The sequence below is a fragment of the Amblyomma maculatum genome, chromosome 1 (assembly GCF_055883805.1).
Source record: "Amblyomma maculatum isolate TAMU_Amacu chromosome 1, ASM5588380v1, whole genome shotgun sequence".
Classification (NCBI taxonomy): Eukaryota; Metazoa; Arthropoda; class Arachnida; order Ixodida; family Ixodidae; genus Amblyomma; species Amblyomma maculatum.
In genome coordinates this window covers 239,340,539-239,352,517 of record NC_139344.1, presented here as the reverse complement: position 1 = coordinate 239,352,517, position 11,979 = coordinate 239,340,539, and the positions used below count along the sequence as shown (strand labels likewise).

Sequence of the window (11,979 nt, the reverse complement as noted above, 5' to 3'; positions counted from 1 at the left end):
ATGCCCTTGTATATAAGCTGGGCAAGAATGGGCGCTAGGCGAGGAGAGAGCGAGACGAGACGCTGAGCGCTGTTACACACGTTGACGTGGGGCAAGGATGCGTCAGGTTTGTTTGTTTTAGGCGAGGAAAAGTAACGAAAGGACGCCAAGCTGCTGCTTCTGTTACTTCGAAACGCTCGACAAATTGTTGACGTCGGCCGGAGGGCACCCTGAAAACATTATTGTTTCAAAGAAGACGCTAGTTCGCGCTTTTTTTTTTTATTTAGAGCGGAAGCACTTCTAACCTAAAGCGATTAATTTCGGTGATTTCCGTATTCCGTCCGCTTAATCGAGTGTTCCTATCACAACAGCCAAGCCTTGCTCTGCTATACATGGCTATACTATATGACTTGCTGTGAGTGACTTTATGACTAGAATGAGTGCCAAGGTGAAGGCCAAAGCTAATTATGACTAATTAACAAAATTAAACCTTGGTAAGGCACAGGTTAGGAAATTAAGTCCGAACGTGTCTGAACAGAGTTTGGCGTAATTAAGCCTCCCTAAGCCTAATTGAGCGTGTTATGCTTAATAAATCCCAATAGGCCCATCTAAGACTAAAAGGACATATTACAGTAGTGCGTTGCTGTTAAACACTTATTTGTCGTAATTCCGCCTTCCTGAGGCTAATTAAGCTCAATTAGGCTAAGCCTGATCGACCTAACAGCCTGTTCCGTCCGAAAGTACTTGTAGCTTTTACATATAAAACTTGCGCTCAGCTATAGCTAAACAAGAATCACTTTTTTCTTCCTTGGCTTGCGGCCGTCGGTTAAGCCATACCAAAGCGCGCGACAGAACTGCGAAAGTTCCTTTGCGTAAGCATGAGCGCGTCTACGTGACTTAAGAACATACGGTGGAGGTGGGTGTTTCTGAAATTTAGCAATAAGCGCTAACTGCATGAGGCGACAATTCGCGGCGACATGCCGCGCGACGCCGTCGTGCGACGGGATGAGGGCCGCCAAAGCATTGCCGCTCGTCGCTGTCGCTCAGTTTCTGGGTTTTTAGAAAACTTCGCGTGTCGCCCGGAAGTGGCTCGCGAGGCAGCCAATCGCAGAAGGCTTTGGGGTGCTCAACTTCCGTTCTGGATTTTTTTTCTCTCTCTCTTTTTTTTTTTTTTTTTGCTTTTGCGTGTGAAGTTTGTTTTCCTAGTCCGGTTTGGGCGAAGAACTTGGTGCCTTCACGCGCTCACTTCGTCTGATCGGTGTATATATGAGTGCAGCGAGACAATTCAGAAAAAGCTTGGAAGGGTAGTAAAAGAAAAAAAAAAAGGCTGTATGGCTAGATATTGTTAATTTTCGAAAGGAGCAGGAGAAAGTCCCTGCTTGCAATGCAAGTCGGCATCGCAGTGTAGTAGCGCACCGCTGCGCTGTGACCCTTTAAAATACGATGCGTTACAAGAAATTTTATCAGTGTTTTATCGTACTTCATGCTGTTTAGTGTGATTGCATTCCCCTTGACCGAATGACGAGGCGGCGGTAACAGAGCAACGCTGAAAACGTGCCTCTATGTCGCTGAGCCCCGTCGCTCCGTGCGGTATGCACTAGCGACAACGACAGGCGTTGGCGGCGGCGTCGCGCGACGGATCGCTAGGGGTTGTCGCCTCATGCGGTTACCGCTTTTTGCTGTTTTGTTATCGACCACAGTCACAGTGGCTGCAACGCATCTGCCATCACCCTCTAACTCCACTGCAGTCGGCATTTTGCAAATGTTCATACTGTTGGTTTGCGTGAAATATCCGAGATCGCGCAACGTTGAGTAAATGTGGTGCGCAGTTAGTCCTCTTTCGCGCTGCAAGTTGCGCGGCCTCAGCGCAGCTGATCCCGAATTACTATGCATCACAAATGAGATAAGTATCAGCGGCAGGTTATAGCCACGATTGCAGTGTTTCCGCCGGCAAAATCTTTAGAAACCACGTTTCTTTTTTCAGAATCAACTAGTTCGCATTAGTTAGCAGAATTTAATCTGCCTTAAATCGTTTTTCTCAGAATACTTGAAACGGCGCGGTCACTGGCGCTGCCACCACCGGGTGGCGCGGCCTTACCTTCTACAAAGGAGAATATGTGTACCGTGATACAAAATGTTCCACTGCGCCCCATTTTTTTTTCTTCTCGCTTCTCACACTGAAAAGCCCTAACCCAATCTTCACGTCATGCGTAACCTGCTAACCTACTGCGTGTCTCCAAGCGTCTGCCGTAGCTCTTAAAAAAGCTCGGAGAGGCAAATTCGTTCAAATTCTTCCGTTTCGTTCTCTTTTTCGTTTTTCTTTTTCTCAACTGGTTTCGTGCGGACCAAAGTATTCCCTGAAAGTGTATACAGTATATATGCGCACACGAATCCCCCAACTCAACTCGGTCGGCAGACATTCACGACTTATGCAAAACTCGATGGCGTGACGCCTATACAGAACATTCTGGGAAGTGCACGCCTGCTGGCACACTGTTTACGCCGTTCTTTTTTGCTTACATGCGTTTGTTGCGGCGTTCTTCAATCGAATTGGCAGACGTTTGTCCTTTTACGTGTGCGCTTCGTGGAGGATGGGAGCTAGCGCTGGCTGCGCTGATTTCCCATGACTCTGCGAGGACCTCACGAAGAAGAAGGGTGCGCTCGCACAGCAGCTTCGTGATACGATCGCAACCAACGCGCCCCATACTCGATCCTCGCCGAGGCAACACCCCGCAATGTGGCCATCAAGAAGAGCAAGCTAAGCGCGCCCTCTGCGCGAGAGATGAAAAGAAGCACGGGCGCAGGCGAAGCGGAGCGCCGTCAGAGTAACCGGCAGGCCAAAACCACTCCCGCTCTTCCACATCTTCCAACTACCATGTATGGCGCACAATATCTGACGACACCCTCGCCCCTCTTTCAGAAGCCGCGCAGGTGGGCTCCCATAAGGTCCCTTTCACGTCGTGTTCGCTCTTCGCGGGAGCGCCGTCGGCACCTCCTACGCTATGGAATGCGGAACTCCGCGCGGGGGCCGATCGACTTTACTCTCAAGTCGTTCGCTGAAGTTTTAAAGTTTACACGCGGCGTTTTATGCTTTGTTCTTATTATTATTATCATTATTATTTAATCCTCGTCATGTGCGCGTTCTTCCCTCTCAGCTCCGTAATAGCGTTGGAGTACACACGATGTCTTCGAGATTATGCGACAAGGGAGGGAGGGGGTATTAATGCCAAGCCCGGGGGCCTGAAGGGTCGCCAAAAACAAACAAATCGCCGCAAAAGTGAACGCTCTCAGCACTCTGCTCCGGCGGCCGTTGTCGTGGAGCGAGAAAAGTGCACGGCGTGTTTACGAGCGCCGGGCACGCACTCGCGTATGTCGAGAGTGGCCGTCGCGGCGCCGAGGGAAACGAACGTTGTCGACGTCCCCACAGTCACGCTCGCGGCGTTTTGTTCCCGCACAGACAGACAGAGAGACATTTGGAAGTGGGAGGACTGAACAAGCACTTGCCATAACTCCCGCGAGGTGTCAAAGCGAGGCCTTCTCTGCAAATGAACGAGACGAAGGAAATGGCTTAATTGGGACGACCTTCGATTGAGCGCTTGAAATAAATTTGCGTATAACCACTTTACATCGGAATGTCTCCTGCAGCTTTTCAAAGAAAAAAAGAAAAGAAAGAGCGCTTGCTTTCTCGGATAGCGTAAGTTTGAAGAGCAACAAAACGCAAATAAAGCACTCCGCCGGGGTTGAACGTTAATCGGAGCGTCGGGGTCGAGCCGTGCTCCCAGAGTTCACGGCCGAGAGCGAACGAGCGGGGCCGTGAAAAACGAGAGCCATTTTTTTTTTTTATATTATTATTATTCCTGCGTCGCCGCGGTGCAGGGAACGCAGCGGCGAGCGGCGCCGCAGGTGGGAAGCTGGGCAGCCGGTGTTGCTCGACTCTGTTGGCGGGACGAGCAACGCCGACGCGGCGGCGGCTGGGGTGCACCGGTCTGCGTTCCCTCTCCCTGCGCGTCCCACAGTTGCCCGACGCCCGTCGACCGCTTTTTCCTGCTGACGCAAGACGCAGCCAGTCTCGTAGCGCGCCTCCGTCGACGCTCGTCGCTCGAGCGACGCCATTCCGTACGACGCTTCGCCCGATAATTCCCTCAGCGACGGGATAAAACTGCAACGATAAGCGTTCGCGGGCCCCCGCCCCGGCAACCCCTGGCCACAAGGCCGGCCGGGGCTCCCCTCTCCACGACGCTCTTCAACTCGGCTACCTAGCAGGGCCAGCGGCGGCAGCCAGGTAAGCGGCCGTCGGACTCTTGTTTACGGCCACCGCTGGCGCCGCGTACGCCCGCGAATCTGGCCGCACCTCTGTTCCGCCGCGATCTGTGCCGTGTACTACGCGAGAGAGCGAACGGACCAGCTGTCGTGACTTGGAGCTGGCCGCCGCCCCTGGCGCGTGAAGATGGAGCCAGGTGAGGCCCGTTGGTGCCTAGTGCGCGCTACGTGCGCGTCGTCCGTAGAGAGGACCCTCGGCTTCTTATCTCTCTCGCGTGCCAGGAAGTGTATAGGTAAACGTTGTACTATGAACCGCCGTTTCGCCAGGCTGTGCGCTTGTGTGGGCCCTGTCGCGGTCGGCTCGCGTTTCGTGCTGTGTGATGGGCCACTGAGAAACCGCGGCGCGAGCAGACACTTCTGGCCCTGCGCACAGGGCCGGCTGTCGTCTTGTGGTGCTCATGCTACGGGCCTCGCGGTGAAGCGCGGAAGAGTCGTTCTACCGGTTTGAAGCAAGGGGGTCCGACCAGACGGCCGTGTGAAAATCCACTTGTTGCTTTCATACTGCAAAGTATGCCTCCGGCTTGCCGGTCGTTCCCAGCCGCGAGCACGTAACGCTGACGCCGCAAATTGTGTACTCTGCAGATTTCATTTCGAGGGATGTATGCGCTGATTCATTTCATGTTATAAGTTTCATGCCGTTCTACTGTATCCGTCGGCAGTGCCTTGTTTCGGTTCGTTTTCTTTTTGTTGCCTTCGCGGAACAAGGTGTCTTGAGAGCGCGATGAGATGCTCCCTGCCGGCATCAACGCAGGCACCGTTGCGCTTGCGCTGATAAAGGCACGGAGCTCCTTCTTGGATTTGTTCTTGCGTGGCTGATTTTTGTCAGTTGTTTCTTGCATGGCTGACATTCGTCAGTTCGGCCGTGCGAGTGCATTTACAGCCGTGCTATCCTTGTTACGCAAGTGAAAAGTTACAAATTGTTGCTTGCATATATGCGCGTGCATCTCATAGGCCACACCAAACTAGCTTCGCAGTTGGCCTGCAAAAGATCACCGATTACCTAGTTTTGGTGTTGCTTGTCCAGGCGTCTTCCGGAGCTGGAGAGTATTTCAACATTATCTTGGTGGAAATTCGCTTCGCTGTTTGTTCGGGTCTTGTCCTGCGCTGGGCGGCAGCAGCTCAGCAAACTGACTGTGCGGCGTATACCCCATCCGCAGTTTTGGTTTGTTCGTTGCAGTATTGCGCATTTACATTTTTTTTTTCGATTTCACCATGCGCGGCAAGTAGCAGCCAGGAAACGTGCCTTTTGCGTATTTGGCGAAAGCATGGCGCAACGCGGCCGCAAAACGCTGGGGTATCCCGTTGCACACGTCTCCTCTCTATATAGCAACGGCGCGCGTTGCCATGGTATAGCTCTGACGAAGGCGTGTACGGGAATGTAGTAGCGCAATGCAAGTGCGGCACGAACGGCCCGAAGTCTCATTAAACTCCGCATGGAGTGCAAGGGGCCGAAAGCCAACGTACTCCGCGACTAATTAAACCCGAAGCTGAAAATGCCTCTAAGGAGTCGGGCCTCCGTCGAGAGGGGCACGGCAACCACGGGGGGATCTCTCCGCGACGTATTTAATGTAGACTGCAAGCCTCGCTCTAGTAAGCGCCCTAAGTGCTCTGACCAGGTGCGCAAAGACAGGCGGAGACCGTAATCGCCTAATTGAAGGCACAGCGCAGCCTCGCGGATGATACCCGGTTCAAGGCCAATCTTAGGCACATAATTGCTCTTGCCAAACAGTCAAGCGAGCCGTACACTTGAACTGTGCGGCCGTGATTTGGGCGTTGTTTATACGACCATCAATTGTCATTAGAGCACGCGTGTTGCACGCCAAGGGGAAAGGAATAGATCGTAAAATGCGAGGCGGAATTGTGGGCAACCAAAATCAATCTTCCGGGGGTTATTTGTCAGAAATGAAGGAAGATGCGTCTCCGGTTTTCTTGCTCCGGTTTTCTAGCTGGCCTCTACACTGAAATCTGTTTATTTCGTACTTGTATTTAAACATGTAGTTAAAATTCTAGGCTTGACCTTCGGCCGTTGTACGTCGGAGACCATACGGCTTAGGCATAAGGAACGTTTACGCAAACGGCCCGGAATACAAGTAAGGAAGTATGTAAGAAATGGAAATTTGTGGGTTTCGTTAAAAGAAAAAATAACGCTGTAAATATTAACATTTCGCCGCACAATTAGGTTACTACTGATTGCTTGTGTTTGTACGACATTGTTACCGCAAAACTGTGTCCAAGTTTGCCTTATATGCGTTAAAATGCAGTGCTGCGTGACGTTTTCGAAGTGCGACTTTCAGATGGCGTTTTTAACCGGTGTGCCTGCTTCTTGTTCGGCTTGTCTTTGCTCTAAATGTGGACGAAGTAGGCTGCGAGCGCGTCTCAGCTTAGTGTGAAATCGCATATTTTATACATATGACGTAGGCAATTCTTGTATACGTCTTATCAAAAGATGTTCCGTTACGGGTAATTATACATAGGTTTCCTAGGCTTCATTGTTTCCTTTAGTTGTGAGCATAAATCAAGCGCAAAAAACACACACAAACAAACAAAAAAGTCATGTTGCCTCGAAGACGCGTTTAGTGTGCTCGTGAAAGTTGTCGATGACAGGCATGGAAATTCGCATGTTCTGGTAGATCTAGGGGTGGAATGATATAACGAATCTATTCCACCCGAAAACTATTCCATTCCGTCGCCTTGTCTGCCATTGGCCGGTTAGAATTTGAATCTGCGCATAAGGTTGCGTTGCAGGACGTCACAGGACGTCAAAAGTAAGTTCACATCACCTCATACGCTAAGTGGGCTTGCCTGCTTAACCCCTTAAGTGGGCTTGCCTGCTTAACCCCTTAAGTGGGCTTGCCTGCTTAACCCCTTAAGTGGGCCCTCATGACTCGTGAGTATTATAGTGGTTGCTCGAGCCCAACTTGACCATATTGGTCCCAGGGGGTATCCGCCCGGTATTGTGCTACTTGGGAAGAGTACAAAATATGATTGGGCCTGTTTCGCTCGACTCTGTGTAAATACAAATGACAAAAATGAAAAAGTGCCACCCGAAAGTCAGTTTTGCGACCCCTTTGTGGACCGGGGTCATCGACTGTTGAACCAGGTTGAACCTCGCGCACTTTTCCATGGCGTGCCCATGGCAACTAAATGACGTGTGCCAGCTGAATCTACCAGTTCTGTGAATCCTGGTACATCCGGAAGCATTCGAAAATACGGTGCGTTCTATTGCTCAAATATTATCCGTCAGGAATCTCGTGAAGCCGAAAACTTCGTACAGTTTTCGGTTGTCATACGCTTGTGGCTGAGTGTACCGGCAATGATGAATGAATGCTGAGGCGAGGGGCCTCGGCTTTGCCAAACTCTTCCATGTTACCGCAACCCAAGTCGTGCCTTGGGGTTCTTCGCATGAGCATTTTGACGCACCGAATTTCGTGTGTGTGTGTGTGAGAGAGAGAGAGAGAGAGAGAGAGAGAGAGAGAGAGAGAGAGAGAGAGAGAGAGAGAGAGAGAGAGAGAGAGAGAGAGAGAGAGAGAGAGGAGGGGTGTTATGAAAGAATCTGGCCACATGGGGGCGAAAAAAAAAACGGATATTCGCAACACTTTGGGCACTCAGAGAAGGATGTTTATTTTATTTTTGTTTTTCTTCTTCGGCTGCACACCACGTAGGAATTTGTCTGCAGCATCCAGACTGTCAGGTGTGCGCCTTCCTGGGCGAGCCACGCTGCGTGGGCAGTCTTCTACCATCGAGGGGCAGGACGCGCATCGGCGGGTCGGCCAGGCTTTCGGCTTTCACGGCTGCTTCGCGGCTCACGAACTCCACGATGGCCGCCCAGCAGTCGCTGATGTCCGGGTGGCGGTGCTGGAAGCGTCTGGCGCAGGGTGGCACAGGGTTGCCAGGTTGCAGCATGCGCAGTAGAGCGATGGGTCCGCAGCGCGAGAACCTCTCGGCCACAGCGTCGGCTCCGACGTTGCGCTCCAGGGGGTAGATGACCACGGTGCGGGAGGGCGCGGTCTCGTCATCAGTTGGCACCGGATCGCGGCGGCGCACCTTGGTGCCCGCGGCGTTCACCTCGAGGAGTGTGGACGAGCGCAGCGCATCGCGCACCACTTGCCAATCCCTGGACAGGCCCCTCACCTTGCGGTACGTTGACATCAGCTTGATGCTCACGTACCCCTCGCGGTTGCGTCGCACGTGCTTGAGCAGGAACGTGTCGCGTAGTATGTTCTCGTCCAAGAAGTAGAATTCGACTTGGGCTACAATGCGTTGCGTGAGCTCTTCATTCTCCTCTGACGAGCCGGGGGACGACTCGCAGCCGGGGGACGACTCGCAGCCGGGGGACGACTCGCAGCCGGGGGACGACTCGCAGCCGGGGGACGACTCGCAGCCGGGGGACGACTCGGATCCGGAGTCCTTTTCGGGCCACTCAGCATCTGCCCAGCACAGCATCTTGTCGGTAGTGTTCTTCGTTGGTCGCCTTCGAAGGTTCACTGCGGTTGACCCCGCACGCCGCTTCTCCCGCTGCTACGCTGGTGCAGGTGAACGCCCGGGAGCTTGCACCGCGTGTTTCGTCCTCTTCGAGGCAGTGGCGACGCGTGCACCCCGCGCGTGGTCCGCCGCATCGTCTTCTCGCGACGGACGCGCTCTACTGTTCAGACAACCTAATGACCCGATTCTCGAAATTGGTATTGGCCTCATTTGGCTCTTGATAATTGATAGTTGGCTTTGTTTTTAACCTCACAAAGCGACACAGGCTATGCGATGCCGAAATTGGAAGGCTGCGGGTAACTTAGACCACATGGGGTTCTTCAGCATGCACTGACATACACTACACGAGTGCGGTACATTTCGTCTCCACTGAAACGCGGTCATGATTAAACCCGGGGCTTTCGGCTCAGTGGTTTACAGTCGACTAACCACTGAGCAATCGTGACGGGGTTTTGCCTCTCTGATTGGCTCTCAGCATATCAGTAGTGCCTTTGGGAAGCCCTTTTTGCTGTGATATGTCAGCATGACGGAATGGAAAATCATCAATTTTTATCAGAGCTACTCTTGGCGCCCGGCTGTTTAAGTTAAGTTATTGTGATGGAGAAAGGAAATTACAGATGGTGGGCCATTTCGGCCGGAAAGCGGAAACGTACACTGATAAGTCTGGCAAATTTATTTTTCTTCCTCATTTATTTATGTCCTTAAATATCGAATCAATAAAGAAATAAAACGGCGTGCTAACGTCAGTACGTCGTGACAGCCTTTTTCGACCAAAAACTTTAACCTTTTTGAACATCCCCTGCTTTCTGAAATTTTGTCTCCATGGCGACCAAACCACGCGTGCCTAAATACAGCAGCAGCCAGGGAATATAACGTATGTTATCGATTAAGCGTTGTGGTGCGGTAAGCGTCAGACTGAAGTCGCGGCAACGACAAACGGGGGCGCCTCTGGCGGTGAAGAGCGCATCTTCCGAATGATAAATTCGCCGCCATACGTGCAAGCTGCCGCATGATTGCAGTCAGGTGGTAGCGGCATTCAACTTTACGGACTTGTGCATGCGCCATTTCGTTGGGAACTCGGTTTAACAGCTCCAGTCGCTGAGGGCGCTCGTCCCCGGTGGCCAACGTTGCATCACATACACTAGCGTTTGTCGGTTACTGGGGAATGAGTAATGCAGTGTGTATGCAGCTACAATGGAGATTGGCGGCCCTCGCACCTCTCTTCCTCCCTTCACAATATCTATCAGGCTGTGCGAAAGCCAAGAACGGTAGCAACCCAGCACTCTGCCCTCTTGTAGAGGGTCGCTATATTAGAAGAGGTTTTTCTGATAGAAAACATTCCTTCGGAAGATATTTGTTTTGTGCGCGAACTCTCACAGTTGCGTTGAACCTGCTGCTGGTGATCATGATAGGTTTTAATGTCCAAAAGCGACTAAGGCTATGCGAGACGTCGTAGTGGAGGGTTCCGGAAATTCCAGCCACCTCGGTTTCTTTATCGTGCACTGACATCGCAAGTGCACGGGTTGAACCAGCTGATGCTCAACAATTGTTTTTTTTTTTTTTTTTTTTTTTTCACTTGGTAGTCGCGCTTTCAATCTTGACATTGGGGATACAAGAAGAACCGTGAAATGCAATCAGTACAGTGATTCTATGCTACTCCATGCACACGACAAGTGCAGGCGCAGTGGTGACAGTAAACTGAACACGAATTTGTTATTAAACTGTAGTTGAGAGCACTAGGGTAGTTTTAAAATGTTATCAACAAAATTACCCGCAATATAGGTCTCATGTTTCAGCAACTACATTTGCAAGTACAGCTGCGCCGGTTGTTGCGAGATTTCCTTCTCGAAACGTCGCAAACAAAAATAAAAATAAAATAAAATAAACATCAAGCGAAGTTGAACAAATATAAATGTGTGACTCTGGGTCATAGTCACTACTGTCCGCCATCTTAGCCACAACCAGAGAACACAGAACGGCGCTTCCGTCCGCTCGGAACTTGCTTAGCAAATATCAAATACAAATTCCCGCATAAACTGAGAGTTCTCTCAGTGTGGTGATATCTACCTTGAATATGCCAATATTTTTATACATGTCTCCGAGAGACTGTCCCTTTATTCACCACTAAGCTGTCGCCGATTCGAATACCTATTTGACTGTATCGAGCTTGACGGCAAGCGCAATGCCACGCGCCCGTTCCCAGCTGCATTGCATGATGTGGAAGAACAGCACCTCATTGGTCTTCTTTGCGCCTTTGTGGGATTCCCTGATATTTGTTAGCGCACAGGCGAAGAACTGTGTGCTGTCGCGCACAAATGGACACCTGAACAGTAATCGAAGCCGAAGTCTATGCTATTCGCTGTTGTGTCGAGGCCACTGACTCGAAGCCCACATGGGGTTCAATGCTGAACCATTTTCCGATTCAAATCTAGACCGCACTCGTGGAGGGGACGCTCAGACGCAGGTGCTTTAATCTGCGGTAATCGAATAAGTACGCCTTGTGAATAAGTGAACCTGTGTGCCTTAGACAGACAGCTTTTGACACGTCCTGGAATCTTCTTCCTGTAATGCGCAGCTTCCGTCTTGTTATAGCTTCGTACGCTGTAAAGGATGCAGCTTAAAAGCAAAAAGAGCGGTTGACAACAATTTGTTCCCGTGTCACTCCGCTGACCAATCACAATGTGCAAATGAAGTAGACTTTGTTTTAAATTTTAGCTGAACTAAGCAAGTAAAATGCACCAAATATCTTTGTAATTTCGTCTTGCCAAGGCACAGACAAAAGTTTCAACAACATTTTTTTTTTTTTTTGGCACGGCCGGGGAAGCACTGTGCGGCGGTCACAGGAGACTATATAGTTGTATCCGACTGTAGTATATGGCTTCCGGCTGTGAACGCCGGCGGGGCGTGTTGCCGCGAATTCTGCTGAAACATCAACGTCTTCCCTGTTAAAATGCTGATTTAACAAGGAAAATAAAGTGGCGATCTCATTTGCGTCATTTTCCTTCGCATATTTGAGCTGGTGAGACTGAAGGGAGCTAGAAACGCGTTATTTTCAGACGCAGGGCCGAGAGATACCACATATATTTTGGTGCGATGATAAGGCTACACTGCGCTGTTTTTTTAATGATTACACTGAGGGATACAATTAATAATGTCCGAACAGACAGCTGAGTAGCTGAGGAGATCTGTACTGCAGGA

The 11,979-nt window shown here is 50.9% G+C and overlaps 2 protein-coding genes across 4 annotated transcripts in view; one reads left to right on the top strand and one right to left on the bottom strand.

Moving 5' to 3' along the window:
• The first annotated feature begins 3,931 nt into the window (after positions 1 to 3,931).
• The window catches only part of LOC146206013 (uncharacterized), a 37,687-nt gene continuing 29,639 nt past the window's right edge, over positions 3,932 to 11,979 (top strand). Inside the window, exon 1 of one of the 3 annotated variants that reach the window (XM_084590650.1) lies at positions 3,932 to 4,261. The gene's annotated coding sequence lies outside the window, so the exon portion shown is untranslated. Of the gene's footprint in view, positions 4,262 to 4,283; positions 4,437 to 11,979 lie in introns of those variants that run through there. The other 2 variants (XM_084590647.1, XM_084590648.1) reach the window with 2 other exon arrangements.
• On the bottom strand, positions 7,987 to 8,747 carry LOC146206014 (la-related protein 6-like). The gene has a single exon (XM_084608419.1). It carries the CDS (start codon positions 8,740 to 8,742, stop codon positions 7,987 to 7,989), a length of 756 nt encoding a protein of 251 aa, XP_084464545.1. The 5' UTR covers positions 8,743 to 8,747.

Coding starts and splice junctions, on each gene's coding strand:
- LOC146206014 (XM_084608419.1), bottom strand. CDS start 8,742: ATGCTGTGCTGGGCAGATGCTGAGTGGCCCGAAAAGGACTCCGGATCC.